Source organism: Drepanopeziza brunnea (genome assembly GCF_022702325.1).
Source record: "Drepanopeziza brunnea f. sp. 'multigermtubi' strain 214-2 chromosome Unknown ctg8, whole genome shotgun sequence".
NCBI lineage: Eukaryota > Fungi > Ascomycota > Leotiomycetes > Helotiales > Drepanopezizaceae > Drepanopeziza > Drepanopeziza brunnea.
Window position 1 is genome coordinate 643,602 of NW_027094071.1, and position 17,478 is coordinate 661,079.

Genomic DNA, 17,478 nt, shown 5'->3' on the forward strand with positions numbered 1-17,478 from the left:
AGCATTATAAATTGCTTTTAAAAAGGTTATAAGTATTTAGCTATTTAACGAAAGGTTTTCTTTAACGTGGTTTTTACTTTCGATTAAATAATACTTTGTATATAATTCCTTTACTTAGCACGTCGCCGTACTTTATAAAAGGTCCTCAAGGTTTAAGCATTGCGTTTTAAATACCCGCCCGACGTTAATAAATATAATAACAACAATAACAACAACTCCATTACACAGATTAAATACCAGCTCAAAGTTACTACGTAGTAGTACTTTTCAAGGCTGAATGAATCTTTATACTAAGTTGATCGGTTTAAGACCTGGTAAGATCCCTTGCAAAATTATACTTTCGATATGTATTCATAAGGGGAGTACTAGCTTCATTCTTGGATTTCTGCAAACAGGCCCATAATTAAGATTAATTGACACGCTTGCCCTCGCTGCAGTAGTTTGTACAGTTAGGCCCCCTTTTCCAATGAGTATTGCTGAGCTGAGCTAGCTGTATGGTTAATATAATTGAACCTAAACAAAGCCTCATTCGGAAAGATACAAAATATAATTATACTTGGCTGAAGATTTCTGATTGCTACGTAGTAGTTATACGGCTCCGAATTTTGGATAAAAGTTAATAGCAGATTGAAAGGATAAAATGAAACTTATGAAAACCGATAGGAAAAGCAGCCCAGATAAGAGTATTATACTTATAGAGCTGCAGGATTGAAGTATTTCGCCGATTAGTATTGCCTTATCGATCGCCGCCATGACGCTAACGGAAAAGTACCCCAGCATACGTACTAGTATTTGTCCGCAAGCTTTTTATATTCCTCCAATCAGAACCGAAGCTACAGTAGATCTTTTTAATAATTGGAGACCATAGTTTTTTCAGAGCTTGTCTTTCCTGCTTGATTGATATTTGCCAAGTTAATTGCGGACTTGATCAAAAGATTTCTCGAGAATTAGATACCGAAGTTGTGTAAGGGTTTTGCCTATTAAATAGCTCCTGAACCCCCCTTATTGGACCGGTACCTCCGACTGTCTCTGCAAGCTATGGCTCTTTACTCACTACTAACTGCGGCTCTTCTCGCCCTCTCCCAGCTTTCGTGCACGGCTATGGGGGCCGTCGTGAATGCGAGTGCCCCACTTGTAACCGTCACGAATGGAACATATGCTGGTAGATATGTGCCAGAATGGCAGCAGGATCACTTTCTAGGGATTCCGTACGCAACGCCTCCAGTAGGGGCACTTCGATTCGCGCGTCCGAAATCGCTGAATACTTCCTTCACTGGTATTCGAAACGCAACAGCATACGGACCCTCCTGTTACCAATATCCCAATCCAGCATTCACGTACTTTGAGCTTTCGGAAGACTGCCTTACATTAAATGGTGCGTGCCAATTCCGAGGTGACATTTTGCGATTCGCTGACTGAGTTTTAACGCAGTTGTTCGACCTGCCAAGACATCGCAGGAGGAGAAGCTGCTGCCAGTCCTCGTTTGGGTGTATGGCGGAGGTTTATACAGTGGTAGTACTGCTGATCCACAGTACAATCTTTCTGGGATAACGCACGTTGGACAGGAGCTCGGCAAACCTATGATCACGGGTAGGTTAGAGCTATTCTCAGCCCCAAATTTTGCTGATTTGTAAAAGTTTCCATGAACTACCGCTTAGGAGTCTGGGGCTTCCTCCAAACGCCTCAGCTCCTGGCGGAAGGAAACTCTAACGCAGGACTCTTGGATCAAAGAATGGCGTTCCGCTGGATCAAAGAGAACATTGCTGCTTTTGGCGGGGACCCGAACAGAATTACGCTCTGGGGAGAGTCTGCTGGAGCTCAGAGTATAGCATATCATCTGCTTTCTTATGATGGACGTAATGATGATCTTTTCCACTCAGTCATTCTGGAGTCCGGAGGACCGACCGGAGCTCAGATTCAGCCACTAGCATATTATGCGGCACATGTAGAGAACTTGACGAGGAGTACAAACTGCTGGACGTCACTTGATCGGCTAGCATGTCTGCGAGACCTATCGGCCGATGAGCTCTGGAGGAATCGAGTCACCACTATATGGAATCCCTTGATTGACGGTGAGTGATCGTTTACTTGCTCCTCCCGAGATCATGCTAATGGTCACCAGGCGACTTCCTCACAGCATACCCAAGCACATTAATGGCGGAGGGGAAGTTCATTCGCCTGCCAATGTTGAACGGTGCCAACAGCGATGAAGGTCTCAGCTTCGTCAACTCAGGCCTAGACACTGAGACAGCCATCTTCAACAATCTCCTCGCCTATCGCAACTACCAGATCGTCCCTAACACAGCCCGCAAGCTCCTGGAGCTATACCCTAACGACCCAGCCAACGAGCCACCCTACGCCCTCAAGGACAACACCACGTTTCCCGGCCTGGGACTGCAGTTCCGGAGACATGCCGCGATCACAGGCGACATTGTCATGATCTCGGGCCGTCGCAAGTTCTGCGAGGTTTACGCTGCCGCGGGACAGGATGTCTACAGCTACCGGTTTGACACACCATTATGGAACGCATTGCCCTATCACGGAGCGAGGCATTTCGACAACGTGGTATTCAGCTTCCAGAACATCTCGGGTAGACTCGGTCCTCTGCCCCAGTATCAGAAATACACAGATCTGAGTCGCAATATTGGCAAAGCATATGTCTCTTTCGTCAATGACTATGATCCGAACACTAGTAGAGGGGATAGTACGCTGCCGCCTTGGCCAAAATACGACCTGGACAAGCCGACGAATATGGTGTTGAACTCCGACCTCTCGTTTGGGGAGGATGATACTTGGAGGAAGGAAGGGATAGACTTTATAAACTCTGTTGCTAGAGAGATCCTTGCATAATGATTTTCCCCCTCCAAAAAAAAATATTTATCTCCATCTCTTGACATTCTGAAAAGGTGACCATATTTAAAATGCCGAGACAAGAAATTCTAAGACGAGCACTAAAACTTACATATTGCAGGGCTGGCAGGAAACTGCAAGCTTTGAATACCTGATACTGAAGATCACCAAGAACGAAAGGCCAAGTCAAGTACGAAGTGAAGTTACAGTACTAGGTAACTACTGCTAATGCGTAAAATCACTTTTCGCACCAAAACTGAGGGTCAACACTTCGAAATAAAAAGTAACATTAGCCGGTGTTTATTAATTCTATCTTCGAGAAAGTGGTTGAAAACCAGCAAGCTAGAATCTGCGTGTTTAAGAGACCTAGATACAGAAGATAAAGTTGAAGTCGCTCCATTCTTTAAGACGTCTGCTGAAGTTGAGACGAAGCCGACTGTCCATATTTCTGCTTTAATAGACTTTATTAAATAATAAATATGAATTAAAATCATCTCAAAGTTATAAGCTATATCTTGTTTCAAAGAGTTTTATAATTATTGTTCAGCTTTCAAAGCTTATAGTTGTAGAAAGTTAAAGCTATCGAATGTAAAGAGTTTATGGCGCGAAACAAAAGTTTATGTATTAGCAGTTAGAGGTGACTCCAACACAGCGAGGCTCGAAACCCCCCTTTCCCCCCTTGGCCGTCGCGCCCTGTCAGATTTTCCCAATCCCAGCAGCGTTCGCGATCTTTTTCGACGCCTTCTTCGCCGAAGCAATAGTATGGCCATTGAAGTTCCCAAAAAAGGACGTATCAGAGCCAGCAATCGTCCCACTGCTGTCAATCGAATTGAGCTGGCAAGCACGCCCCAGATATGGCATGCAGGCAGTGTTGGCACTGGGTGAAGGACTCGAGAACACCTTGCCTTTATTCGAGAGGAGGGGCGTTTTGACATTCTGAAAGACATTGCCTTCGGCAGTGACCTGCCCTCCGGCCATAACGTCGTATGCGTGCCCGGATACTGCGTCCCAGTAGTTGTTGACCGCGTGGAGGAGGGTGTTGCCGCCAATTTTGGGGGCGCGGCCGCTGGTGTGGTGGATGTAGTTTCCTATCATAGTGACGAAGTCGGAGGATCCAATAAGATAGATGACCCAGTAGTGATGGTTGTCGCAAGTTGCGCTCCATGAGGTGTTACCGTCAAATCTGTACGAGGTCATTAAGTTAGCACTTGGGTTTTGGTGGGATCTTGCTCTGGAACGACGTCTTTTTGAAAGCCGGATAGGGTTTTGGGATGGAATAGGAACATATTCATACTCATTGTTTGAGATCGTGACTCTTCCCGAGGCTAGTTCACCAGCTACGAACATTTGACGGCCAATGAGCGAGACTTTACAATGATCGACCCATACCAAGTCAGCACCCGCGAGAGTGAGAGCATCTCCACCCCAGATGTATTGAGGATTAAGTTCAGTGATATGAATGTTCCTTTGATCATCAGCATAGCACTTCTCAATCTTCAGCTTGGGAATAACTTACTGGATAATGACATTCTTGGAGCCATTAGCAACCCGAAGTCCCTTTCCCCGGATAACACCTGCGGTACCAATCCCGATGAGAGACTTGTTTGAACCGATGTCAATTGCAGAGACTCCTGCTTTATCGTATGTCACGGAAATGGGGGTGACATTGGGTCCAGCATTGCCGTTAGTGCACCTATCGGGTTGTCAGCAATCGCTTTATATATAGAGACATCGGTAAAAGGTCACCATTCGACATGATTGATCGCGTCCTGCCCTGCACTTCCACAAGTGTTGGAAGTCGGACGGCATCCTGTTTCTGTAACACGGCCCTCGCTCCCAATAAAATTATACCTATAAATTCAGCACGATTCCTATGCCGGGTCTCGCGAGACTTACTCCTTATTAAGAACAATGACACGGGGTGTAGAATCAGTAAGCCTGAAAGGACACGAGGGAGTCAGTGATCACTTGTCCAGGAAAGTTTCGGGAGAAGAACGAGTTTTTGTCTCCCGATGCCTACCATTTCTTGAGCTCTGCAATGTCTGCTGGATACTGAGGGGTGGCCGACCCTCCTCCAGTAGTGCCGGCCGCAAACCCAGGCGCCTTTCCTACAACTCCGACGGCATTACTTCTAATAAAGAAGCTGAAGCAAGCGAGGATGATGGACGTATATCTCATAATGAGGACAAGTCAGAGAATGAAGATGCTGATAGAGAGATGAAGAAACCAGGTCACCTACGAGCAGACGTGTACTATATGTTCTTAATCTGAATAAGATGCTAACGGTACTTTCACGCTAGCTAATAAGCTAATTTCAATAGGAAACGAGAACGAAACGGAAGATCTTAAGAATAACAGAACCACTTAGCGAATGGAAACCAGGTTTAGCTGCTGACGCGGAGTTGATCATCCATCAATCCATCTGTCACGACTCACGAAAGCCAGACCAAGGTCTTGGAGATGAGTTTAAATTGTGTACAAGGGAAGAAGAGACTCTAAGGTACAGGAAGAGATAACTTAATGATAGGGGTTCGTGCGCACTCTCGCCTTAGCATTCTTTGGCCAAATCGATCATTCTATTCCCTTCCATACGATCCTTTTCATTCTTTTTCTCTTCCGAATGATAATAAACAATTACGCATTCTTTTTAGCATCGGTGGTCTCTACTGTAGTAGATTTTGGCTTATTAAGGAAGCGTTTTTCGGACTCTAAAGTAAAGGACCATACGTTGCTCATCGATGAAAGTGGTTCTGAAGACTTATCTTCGAGGTCGTATCTTCTTTAAAAAATGAAGTATTGAAAGCCATTTGCTTTGATTTTTTTATAATTAAAAGTATTTTTTACGGCTTATAGCTTCTCGCCATTTGCGTCTATTGCGACGAAAAAAAAGCGAGGGATCTTATTAGCTAAAATGGGGATCGGTAAGTGCTAAGCTAAAGAAGTCATTATAGAAACTATCATTAAGTTTATCGTGCTCAAAAGATAAGTCTAAGTGATAAGTATAAGAGCTTTATATTTTTTTGAATTTTGTATCGATTAAATGACTTATAATCGAATTATTTAATTAATATATCGGTTTAATATTATAAGAATTCGAAGTGAAAGAGAATTAGCGCTAGAGTAAAGTCTATTTTGAAGTATCGAAAGTTCGTTAGAGAGCGGGGGTCTAGTTTTATTCAAACTTTTTTTTTGAGATAAAATGAACGAAAATTTTAAGAATCCGAGGAATTATTTTAATAGATCGTTTATAAAGACTAGAAAAGCTGAAGTAATCTTGCACGTCGTTAAAATTGATTAAATCTTCATAAAAAGAAATATATTCTACTTTAGCTGAGTCTATTTTAATACTTCTAGTAAAAATAAGCAAGTCGAAATATATGATTTTTGAACTCCGTCTCCGAAGTCGCACTTTTTAATATTTAGCTGTAAGTCAGATTTTTAGATTGCTCAAAGTACAGCTTTAACGAAATGACGGTGCTCTTTGAAGGTATCGGAATAAATAAAAATATTATTAATATAAGCCGTATAAAATATATCGAAAAAAGGCCGTAAAATAATCTGAGCAGAAGAAGAAATTCTTTATAGTATTACCCAAGGGCAAATCACTCGACTCATAATAAATCAGCTGATAATAAAAACTATAGTTTAATAATAGACTTATTAATTATATTACTTTAAACTTATTTATCTTAATTAAAAATAATCGATATAGTCATTATAATTTATAATGAAAAATCAATGATTTAAAATATTTTATTTAATGTGATATATATTATCGGATATATTATATATTATTATTATTATCATTATTATTATTATTATTATTATTATTATTATTATTATTATTATTATTATTATTATTATTATTATTATTATTATTATTATTATTATTATTATTATTATTATTATTATTATTATTATTATTATTATTATTATTATTATTATTATTATTATTATTATTATTATTATTATTATTATTATTATTATTATTATTATTATTATTATTATTATTATTATTATTATTATATTAAGATTATTTAAAACATGGGGGGGGATTCTTTCAAACCCTCTTTTTTACTGGGGAGAACTCTTATTATAATTATTTTTTAAAAGAAAATCTTATCGATTACAGCTAAAATAAAAAGCATTTCAATTTTTCGTAAAGAAATAGTTTTACTTTTTTTTTGCTTTTTAAGCTGCTATCACTAAGCTATTAGGATATTTTATATTTCAGAATTTATTGCTGTCGGACTTATTTCGGCTTATATAGCAAACTTGATTTTTTTTAATCCAATTGAATATTTTTCTTATACTTCATCTATACCAGTAGGCCTTTGAAGTTGGATGCAGCCAGCTGACTCTCTAGCATGCAACTCCTCGCAATAGCCACCTTGAGTCCGACTTGGCCTGCCGGCTTTCTAATATTCAATTCCTTATAGTAGCCTGTTTCAATCTGAGGTAGCCGGCTGACTCTTCAACTCTCAATTCCTCGCAGTGGTCCTCTTTGTTCCGATGTAGCCGGCTGACTCTTTAACTTTCAATTCCTCGCAGTGGCCCTCTTTATTCCGATGTAGCCGGCTGACTCTTTATCATTCAATTCCTTGTAGTAGCTCCCTTGAGTCTGATGCAGCCAGCTGACTCTCTAGCATGCAATTCCTCGTAGTAGCCACCTTTAATCCGACTTGGCCTGCCGGCTTTCTAATATTCAATTCCTTATAGTAGCCTGTTTCAATCTGAGGTAGCCGGCTGACTCTTCAACTCTCAATTCCTCGCAGTGGTCCTCTTTGTTCCGATGTAGCCGGCTGACTCTTTAACTTTCAATTCCTCGCAGTGGCCCTCTTTATTCCGATGTAGCCGGCTGACTCTTTATCATTCAATTCCTTGTAGTAGCTCCCTTGAGTCTGATGCAGCCAGCTGACTCTCTAGCATGCAATTCCTCGTAGTAGCCACCTTTAATCCGACTTGGCCTGCCGGCTTACTAATACTCAATTCCTCACAGTAGCCTGTTTCAATCCGATGTGTCCAGCTGACTCTTTAACTTTCAATTACTCGTAGTGGCCCCCTTTAATCCGATGTAGCCAGATACTTCTACACTCCTATCATTCTATCTTTGCCTGTCTTCAAAGCTACCTTCTGACAAAATACGATTATATAGCTAGTGCACGTAATTCTCTCTAATCGTTTAGAAGAAGTCCACTCATCTGAACCTTACGGAGCAGATATGCCAGATAGAATTCAGATACTATTTTAGCGCCAGTTTTGCAATTGCAAGAAACCACGTGCGCTGCATGTTAGTAATGAACGCTCTCTATCGGCGATCCAATAATAATATAAAGCTCTTTTTAAAGCTTAATAAAAAGCCTTAGATTTTAAAAAGATCGTATTAAATTTGCAAGCTAAAATCTTGACTAGCGCGAAGCCAAAAAAGAAAATAGCTATCGCCTTTTTTTAAAAAAAAGGTTTTGCTAAAGACGGTTTTGCTAAAGACGGTTTTGCTAAAGACGGTTTTGCTAAAGACGGTTTTGCTTATTACGAAAGGTAGCTTCGAGCTTTTTATTAGTTTTCGAACTTCGCACCGTCTAAAGTCTCTTTCGAATCGACGCTAATATTTAATTCTCGATAAGCGTGCTAAAGCAAAAAATTAAACTGATATTCGGCCCTTTTAGCTATTTCTTTGACCTTTAAAATAACTAATCTACGATTCTACGGCACTTACTCGATAACGATAAGCCTTTTTCATTTTCGTATACTTATTAACAATTCTTAGCCCTTTTTAAATTAATCTTTATATACATTCATGAAATTTAATACTTATAAAGCCGTCTTTTTAGCTTTTTTAAAATGCGAATAGCTTAAGAAAGGCGGCTTGATAAGTACTGGCTCGAATAAATCTTTTATTTAAGGCTTTTCTTAAAATAATCGGCGAACAGTCTAAAATTTATCTAGTGATATATTATATAAAAAAAGTCTATAAAAAGGAATAGCGCTTTATTTCAGTCTGATAGGGTGATCGCAATCTTTCTAAAAGGCTAATTTATCTGCTTCGTTTCAACTAAAAGCATTCAAGTGATCGTAGTATTAAAAAAGAATAATAATAGAAAGAACGATATAAATTTTAGAAGCTAGAGCTTTTCGAATATCTTTAAGAGATACGCTGCAACAGTACATATCGGCTGCTTTTTAGCGTTATTAGATTTCGAATGCAGGACTAAACCGTAGTTTAATGCCAAAAAAAAATTTGCTTGTAATCTATAATCAACTTGCAAGTCTAGAAGTAAAATAAATAGCTCGCCTTTTATTTGTTAGACGCTTAAGCGGGCCGAATCGTATCGAACGAGGCGAGTTAAATAAGATATAATATTAAAAGCGGCAAGGTTTACTTTAAACTTCTATTGAAACTATTTATTAATCTTATATAAAAAAGGCAGAAAAAATCTTAGTTTTAATATAAAAGGCCGTAGTATAAACAGAAGCGGCGCTCAATCTTCGAAGGAAAGGTCTTTTGATAAAGGTCTTCGGGGTGCTAAAAAAAGGCATTAAATCGGGCATAAGTAATTGACGATAAATAGATAATAAGTAATAGTTTTTGCAGGCTCCGCCATCGAATATGAAGGAGTCGAAGTTCTCATTAATTAAAGGGCTACAGAGAGCGAGCTAAGGCATGCGCAAGATAATATTGTATTTATCGAAGTTAGATTAAGAAGAACTCTTTTGTACTACGTCCCAGGCGTAAGTATCACCCCTTGAGGGTAGGGCAACCAAGAAGTTTATAGTGGCAACTAAACTTTTGAGGCACCCTCGAGGGGTAATACTTAGGCCTGTACCGTGGTATGTGAAACAGTGATTTAGCTTCGAATTTTCAGTAATTGGTTTTGCGATATACCACGGTACAGGCCTAAGTATTACCCCTCGAGGGTGCCTTAAAAGTTTAGTTTCCACTTTAAACCCCCTGTTTTCCATACCCTCGAGGGGTAATACTTACGCCTGCGACGTAGTACCACGGTACAAGCGTAAGTATTACCCCTCGAAGGTACCTCAAAAGTTTAGTTGCCATTATAAACCTCCTGGTTGCCCTACCCTTAAGGGGTGATACTTACGCCTGGGACGTAGTGACTATTGGTAAAGAGGTCCGAGAGCTTGGACTCAATGCCTTCAAAGTACCACGGTACAGGCTTAATTGTTACGCCTTGAGGGTGCCTCAAAAGTTGAGTTTCTACTGTAAGCCCCCTGGTTACCCGACCCTCAGGGGGTAATACTTACGCCTGGGACGTAGTCAGTACTGGAGTTTTCGGCGTGGCCTTAAAAGTGTACGATTTCGTTAGCAACCTTTTAGATGTGTGATCAAACGGTTACGATAACGCCTGAAACTTCGAAGCGAGTTAAGAAAGACAACGAAACTGATGATCGCGAGGCTCAGAAGAAGATTATCATATACGAAAGGGTTAGAATTGAATATATTAGCGTTAGCAGCAGCGACGGATCTCGTTTGAGGTCGTTAAGGCTACAATTAAAGTAAAAGCTTTTGCTTTAGCTCAAGACTAATCGTCTAAGAACGGGTATGCGCCACCATAGGAGCATGCAGGATGTACCGTACTATACGATGTAGGGATGTTCCGAGGTCCTCGGGATCGTGAAATTTAAACGTGTTCGATAACGGTGCCACGTTCTACTGCGTACTAGTACTGTAGTATGAGGATTGGAAAAGGTTATCATGCAGTAGCGAGAGCGAGTATCTTGGAGATAAGGTTAAATTGTATACAAGAAGATAAGAGATGCCAAGGTTCAGGAGGCGATACCGGTATCTACCTAACTCTATCGTAGAGAGGGGTCCGTCCGCATTCCTAGCCTTGACAGTCCTTGGCCGATTTGGTGATCCTATCCCCTTACTCCGTATATCCGTATATCCGTATATCCGTATATCCGTATATCCGTATATCCGTATATCCGTATACCATCCTCTGAAAATTTCCAACTTCTTAATCTATCGATCGTTGCACAATTGCTCGATCGCGCTCCGGCGGAGTAGCGAAGAAGCGAGTCATCGTCGTTGGTAGCAATATTTTCTTTTGTGCCGCATCACTTGGTGAGATCCGATCTTATGGGACACTAGGATATATGGGCTATCATCAAATCCAGAGGGGCACGGTAATCCAATCCAAGGATTTCTAACGTGGAGTACCTATTAGGAGGCGACAACTCGAATATCGTTGTTTTCTAGCCTTGATCGGTATCCTGATAACAAACATCAAGCAACCAAGATCATCGCCCTCGTGGCCCAAGGCGACATTTTGGCAGTAGCAACATTTGACTGGCGTTTTCGATTAAGGCGTTCGGTGTGTAGGAAACTGAATCAGACAGACACAGGCCAGTTCCGAACGGGCGACAATCGCGGGGAAAGGGTTAAGCAGTCTGATGTCAAGCTTGCAAGAAGGGAGGCTCAAACTCCACCTCCACCTCCTCGCGCCGACCCTTTCACAATCAATTCGAGGAAATGAGAAAAAAACACAAGAAAAAGCGGAGTTTCCAGATGCCGATACCACGAATCAGCTCTAGCTGTCTGCCGGCAATATGGAGAAACTCACCAACTCGGCTGTCCATCCGACACGGAGACCATGTCCCTTGAAGAAGATCATGCACAGCTATACGAGTAACGCCCGACGCGAAAGCAAAAACAGAAAGCATCCCATCCCTTATACTTTGAGTTGAGATCCTTCTCTTGTATTATACATTCATAAATATGCTACACAAGACTCCTATTGTCCTCCCTACCTCCTGTCCTATGCAATACCCAAGTGTATAGCCTATGCGTTCGCAGCATTTGTAGCAAAAACATTGCAACATAGAAAATATCAATACAAAAACAAAGGCGACGGCCTAGTTTACTTATGCCTGTCCGCTTGTGCCTTCTCGTGCGCAGCCACCAATTCTTTTCTGCGATTCTGTTAGTGTGGGCGCTTTTGAAAGAGCTGAAAGGCGCCTTACTGTAATTGTCCAGGAGCCGGAGCGTAATGGCTAAATTCCATACCAAACTCTCCCTTACCCTGAGTAGCAGCTCTCAGCTGAGAACTGAAGCCGAACATGGCGTTCAGACTGCAATCCGCCGTCAAAGTGAAGTCCTCCGGCCCAATCTCGGTGTCACTGATAATAGCATTTCGCTTGTTCAACAGGCCCACAACGTTTCCCTGGAACTCGTTGGGTGCTGTGATAGTAGTCTTCATGAGAGGTTCTAGAACCTGGGGTCTGGCCTCCTTGAATGCCTTGCGGAATGCTTGCTGCGTGGAATTTTTGAACGCCATTTCGGACGAATCAGTCATGTGGGTAGCTCCATCATTGATGACCATGGAAGTTCCAAGGACAGGGTGTCCGATAAGGGGGCCCTTCTCGCAAGATGCGAGGAAACCTTTTTCGCAAGCGTACAAGAACTTCTCGGAAATCGAACCACCAGTGACCTCTTGTCTGAACGTGGATGGGCTGTAGCCGTTCTCGCCCGGGGCAATGGGCTGCATGTATCCAACGACACGAGCGAAATCTCCTGCGCCACCAGTCTGCTTCTTCAGGGTGTGGTCGAATTTGACTTCTTCAGTGATGGTCTCTCGGTAAGCGACCTGTGGCTTTCCGGTTTCGACCTCGACCTTGTATTCTCGTCGCATACGCTCAACGTAGATATCAAGATGCAATTCTCCCATTCCTGAGATGATGGTCTCCTGACTCTCCGCATCGACGTGCACTCTGAAGGTGGGGTCTTCGCGCTGGAAGCGGTTCATGGCTTTGCTGAAGTTACTCGTATCTTTGGTGGTTTTTGGCTTGATGGAGAGCGAAATGACAGGATCCGGAACAAACATTGATGACATGGAGTACGGCAACGAACCATCGGTGAAGGTGTCACCAGAAGCACAGTCGACGCCGAACACAGCGCAGATTTCTCCAGCACTGATCTCGGGAACTTCCTCCATGTCATTGGAGTGCATTCGCACGATGCGAGGGATCTTCACTCGCTTGTCCGTTCTCGCGTTGAAGATGTTCATTCCCTTCTTCATGATTCCTTGGTAGACTCGAATATAAGTCAGTTGCCCATAGTTGCTCTCCTCGAGCTTAAAGGCCAAGCCGACAAAAGGTAAAGAGTTGTAAGAGACAAGCTTCACGGGTGCCTCGTCTCTTCGCCTGTCCAACGCCAAGTTTTCAACTTCGGAGGGGTTTGGTAGGTAATCGCAAACTGCATCCAACATCGGCTGGACTGATTTATCCGCCAATGCACTTCCCATCAGCACTGGAGTGAACTTCAAAGCGATGGTCGCTCTTCGAATGGCAGCCTTCATTTGTTCTGGCGTCGGGGTCTTCTCGTCCAGGAAGATCTCGGCAATCTCATCATCCACGTCGGCCAAAGTCTCTATTAGTACCAGTCGTTTCTCTTCCGCCAGAGCCTTGACACTTTCCGGAATCTCATCGGTTTCTCTGATGATTTCTCCTTTTGATCCTTCGTTGTAAATGGCCTTCATTCTGATTAAGTCCACGACCCCCTGGAAGGTATCCTCCCCTCCAATAGGGACCTGTAATGCCGCAGCTGGTATCCGAAGTTTTTGGTTGATCTGCTCCACCGCCTTGAACGGGTTTGCGCCCATCCTATCCATCTTGTTGATAAAACTGACTCGAGGAACGTTGTATCGTCGCATTTGCCTGTCGACCGTGATCGTTTGACTCTGGACTCCGCTCACCGCACAGAGAATCATGACTGCTCCATCCAGAACTCGCAATGCTCTCTCGACTTCGATTGTGAAATCTATATGTCCAGGGGTATCGATCAAGTTGATGTGATATGTCTCCTCCTTTCCGTTCTCTACCTTTCGCCAGTCGCAGAAAGTCGCAGCAGATTGGATGGTGATTCCCTTTTCTCTCTCCAACTCCATGGAATCCATCTTTGCCCCGACAGCATCTTTGCCTCGAACTTCGTGGATAGAGTTGATCCGACCAGTGTAAAAGAGAACTCTTTCTGTAGCTGTGGTTTTGCCACTGTCGATATGCGCCTACAGACATCAGTCGGACGTCTTCGTTCTTTTATTTTGAAGAACCTACCGCAATTCCAATATTCCTAAGCTTGGATAGCCGTCCTCTTTCCACGCCGTCCAAGTTGTCTATGATTTTCTTTTGCGTGAGGGCGGACGGGTCTGCAGCGGCCTGTTCTAATCTGTCTCGATATTAGCACATCCCTATAATCTCCAAGACCACACTGTTCCAAGAGCCCAACTCCAGATTCCCAGACTCACACTGCCTCTGCCACCCCGGCCCGAACATATCTTGTCTGAGAGAAAGCTCTCGCACCCAATCCCTTCCCCACGGTCGTCCGGATGCTCAAGCCGCGACTCGATGCATTTAAGCAGAGAAATCTCGGCCTCGACGGACAATATCTCAGGGAAGAAATTGAAGATTCTGCTACAGCTGCAGCCCGGACAGCTCTATGCGCCCTCATATTGCTGGATTGATTGAAGTTCTTGAACAACCTGGTCATCGTTCATCAACTCCCGATTGACTCCCCTAAATTTTTTTGAGTCCCGGAATATCGTTTTCCCGCATAGCATTCAATTGGCGGGGGCTAAATATCGTTCTAGGAATCTTCCTCCTCATCCTTCCTCTCATTTACTCTCTGTTGACCTGTGATTTTATGCGAGATTAAAAGGAAATATTGGCACGCAGTTGTTCCCAAAGCTGCGATGGAAGAAGCAGCCGAGTCGGCGAAATAGGTAGAATGGCAGCAGATCATATGAGTTCTAATATACAACTGATGAGCCACTCCCTTCTGATTGTAGGTCGTCGTCGGCTTGTCTAGGTCTTTCTGGAAGAATGGAGGTCGGCCATCCAGGATCTCCTGCAATGGTCCAAGCCTCAAAATCAATAACTTTGTTCGAAAAAGCGTACAGCTCAGCTTCTGTTCTAAAGCATTGGGCCCATAAGTCCAATTTATCCTCATCTACCACTTTCTTTGGAATAGCCATTTGCAGCTGCCACTTTATACCCAAAACCCAGGAAAGTCGTAGCGCGTTCGCCGGGTGTGACATCCCTAGCTTGTTCCGAATGTATTCCACGATGACTTCTTCGTCTGCACCCCATAATTGGGTTTGCTCAATACCATTGACGGTAGTTCCCATAAAAGTTTTAGGGACGAAAGCTTTGCCGATCATTTTCATCTTCCAATTTCTCGCTTTAATAGCACAATACCAACTCCCTTCATCACCCTTCCAGCTACCAACTCTGTTTACTATTTAGATTGTTAGCTCCGCGTAATAGATAACGATCTCTATAAATGATCCCACCCATGTACAAGCCAGGTCCTAATTGGGTACGGTATTCGGATTCTTGTACAACTGGCTTGTTATGTTCATTGATGCGCAGAGCTTGGGACTTTAGTTCGCGTAATTAGTATAAGCTTATGCTATATAAATCAGGTGAAACTTACTTCGGGAACTGTTGTATAGCCGATGACTATATGTTGGAGCCACTCTTCCCACCAAAATGCTTGGGCTCTACCCAAGAGGGAGCTTAAGGCTAGCAAGATCGCGAACATAGACTTCAATCGTAGCATCGTGTCTGTAGCTGACCAAAGGAAACAAGCTTATGAAGGGAGAGGATGATGAATGAAAACTGCAGCAGGTGTAGGAAGAAATATATATCTCTTTCTTGAACGTCCGTACTCGAAATTTCTACGTCGACTATAAATGTTCGTGCGGTTAATAATAGGCAGCGCACTCGAAGATCATCCTACTTCGTAGATATGAACTATTTAAAATATTGCAATCTTCCTTTCCAATTTGTAATGACCAACTTACGTAGTAATTACTTTTCTTCGAGTGGGTATGGCTCGCGATTGCACGTCCGTGCAACTAGGCAGTTGAGTTGGTTAATCCTGAAGAGGATCAACTCAATTTGATAATAAAAGTTGCACGTTCCAAGGCCTATATACTAGCTCGCAACTAGCAAATTACCACGGTACAGGCCTAAGTATTACTCCTCGAGGGTGCCTTAAAAGTTTAGTTTCCACTTTAAACCCCCTGTTTTCCCTACCCTCGAGGGGTAATACTTACGCCTGCGACGTAGTAAATTGGAATTTGCATCTTAAGACTTACGTAAGATATGGATTCAACTTATTATTACAGCTGCTAATTATTTTTCCATAATAAACTCAAGCTCAATAACGCTACCTTACCATATCGGTCCTTCTAAACTCGAGGTTTCTCAGCACGGAGGCTCTACTTGCGAGCCTCCTTCCTAAGTCCAAGCCTAAAAAAAACATTATCAAGGAACCTACGGTATTGCACGGAAGAAGAGAGCGCGCGCTATTGATGGTACCCTTATCCCTTCGGCTTTTACGACCCCCTCAGCTTTTAACGTCGAAGACAGGAAAAAGAAAAAGTGTATGTAGAGTAATAAAAATATCGACATAATCGTCGGTTTCCTTAAATTTTAATTCGAAAGAATTGGCCGACTTGCTATAGCAAGTCGGCACCACCAAGGCGGGACACCCACCAAGGTGGGACAGTAAAACTCGCTCCTTTATAATAAATAAAAAATTAACCAACAATTATATCGTAATTATTTCTGTATAAAAAAATGAACCGTATTAATTTTAAAACTAATCAATTGACAAAATTCTAATAACAAGTTGTTACTCCTTTATTGTGTTGAGTTAAAGTAGTAAAAATAGTACTTTTGGTGTATACTTTTCGATTTTAATTGCGTAAGGTATATATTAGAATTGCCGCGTATATACTAGAATAAGCGAGGAACACGAAATCGGACTTTTATTCAAACCTATCAAAAGAATACGTGCATCACTACCAACTTTTATTTAATAGTTGATACCTTTAGTAGTATAATAGATTGAATCCTCCGTTTTCGATCTATGTGACGTTTTTTTTTAATTAAAGTAGTAGTTGTTAAGATATTCGCAATAAACAAGTAAATTCGAATTATTCGGGACAGTTTTTAGCTATATTTTCATTACATTTTAATGTATTATATCATCAAAAATAAATGCATTCTGATATTTCTAATATATATTTATAAAGCAAAGTTTTTTAAGCATACAGATATTTTTTTTATATTTTTTATATTAATAGTTGTGGTTCAATAAATGGTATACCGTTACTGTCCCGCCTTGGTGGTGCCGACCTGGCGGGATTTTGTACAAATTAAATTCAAGGTAACCGACGATTATTGCAAAAAAAAAAGTAGCGTTGTAAAAGAATAAAAAGGTGGTTAAGATAAGCGGAAGGTAAAGGTGAGGAGAAAAAGCTTGCAACTCTAGCTTGCAACGTAGAAGTTAGAGATTTTCATTGCAACCTCGATTTGTAACGTGCAACTACAAGTTGCAAGGTCAGAGGCACACTTTACAAGATTTACGTGCATGAGTCATACAGATTGCTCAATTCTTGCATCTTGACGCGCAACTTGAAGAAGCAAGAATATTTTGGTGGTGCAAGTTGGCTTGCATCTGCGAGCCATATAGGGTCTTACGTAAGTAGAAGATGATATAAGTCTATTCTTATTTAGGACTTTGGTACAGGTGGAACTTCAGTGGTGGGGGGGGGGCCGTGTTGTGTGGAGAGGATGATATTTCTAAGTTCTCTTTGGTGGGAG

At 42.1% G+C, this 17,478-nt stretch overlaps 4 protein-coding genes across 4 annotated transcripts; 1 reads left to right on the top strand and 3 right to left on the bottom strand.

Annotated features, from left to right (window-relative positions):
* Nucleotides 1-1,038: 1,038 nt before the first annotated feature.
* Nucleotides 1,039-2,850, top strand: L3040_005155 (uncharacterized protein; the record flags this gene model as incomplete). The annotated part of the gene is made up of 4 exons (XM_007294726.1): nt 1,039-1,375; nt 1,432-1,590; nt 1,638-2,072; nt 2,123-2,850. 4 exons carry the CDS (start codon nt 1,039-1,041, stop codon nt 2,848-2,850), a joined length of 1,659 nt encoding a protein of 552 aa, XP_007294788.1.
* A 696-nt stretch (nt 2,851-3,546) lies between these two features.
* L3040_005156 (uncharacterized protein) lies at nt 3,547-5,028 on the bottom strand (the record flags this gene model as incomplete). Its single annotated transcript, XM_007294725.1, has 6 exons — nt 3,547-4,033; nt 4,145-4,315; nt 4,367-4,543; nt 4,597-4,701; nt 4,747-4,788; nt 4,871-5,028. The coding sequence occupies 6 exons, from the start codon at nt 5,026-5,028 to the stop codon at nt 3,547-3,549; spliced, it is 1,140 nt and encodes a 379-aa protein (XP_007294787.1).
* Nucleotides 5,029-11,729: 6,701 nt separating this feature from the next.
* L3040_005157 (uncharacterized protein) lies at nt 11,730-14,314 on the bottom strand (the record flags this gene model as incomplete). The annotated part of the gene is made up of 4 exons (XM_007296960.2): nt 11,730-11,781; nt 11,833-13,871; nt 13,921-14,032; nt 14,112-14,314. The coding sequence occupies 4 exons, from the start codon at nt 14,312-14,314 to the stop codon at nt 11,730-11,732; spliced, it is 2,406 nt and encodes an 801-aa protein (XP_007297022.2).
* A 298-nt stretch (nt 14,315-14,612) lies between these two features.
* Nucleotides 14,613-15,424, bottom strand: L3040_005158 (uncharacterized protein; the record flags this gene model as incomplete). Its single annotated transcript, XM_066157251.1, has 3 exons — nt 14,613-15,100; nt 15,156-15,243; nt 15,299-15,424. The coding sequence occupies 3 exons, from the start codon at nt 15,422-15,424 to the stop codon at nt 14,613-14,615; spliced, it is 702 nt and encodes a 233-aa protein (XP_066011566.1).
* Nucleotides 15,425-17,478: the final 2,054 nt, after the last annotated feature.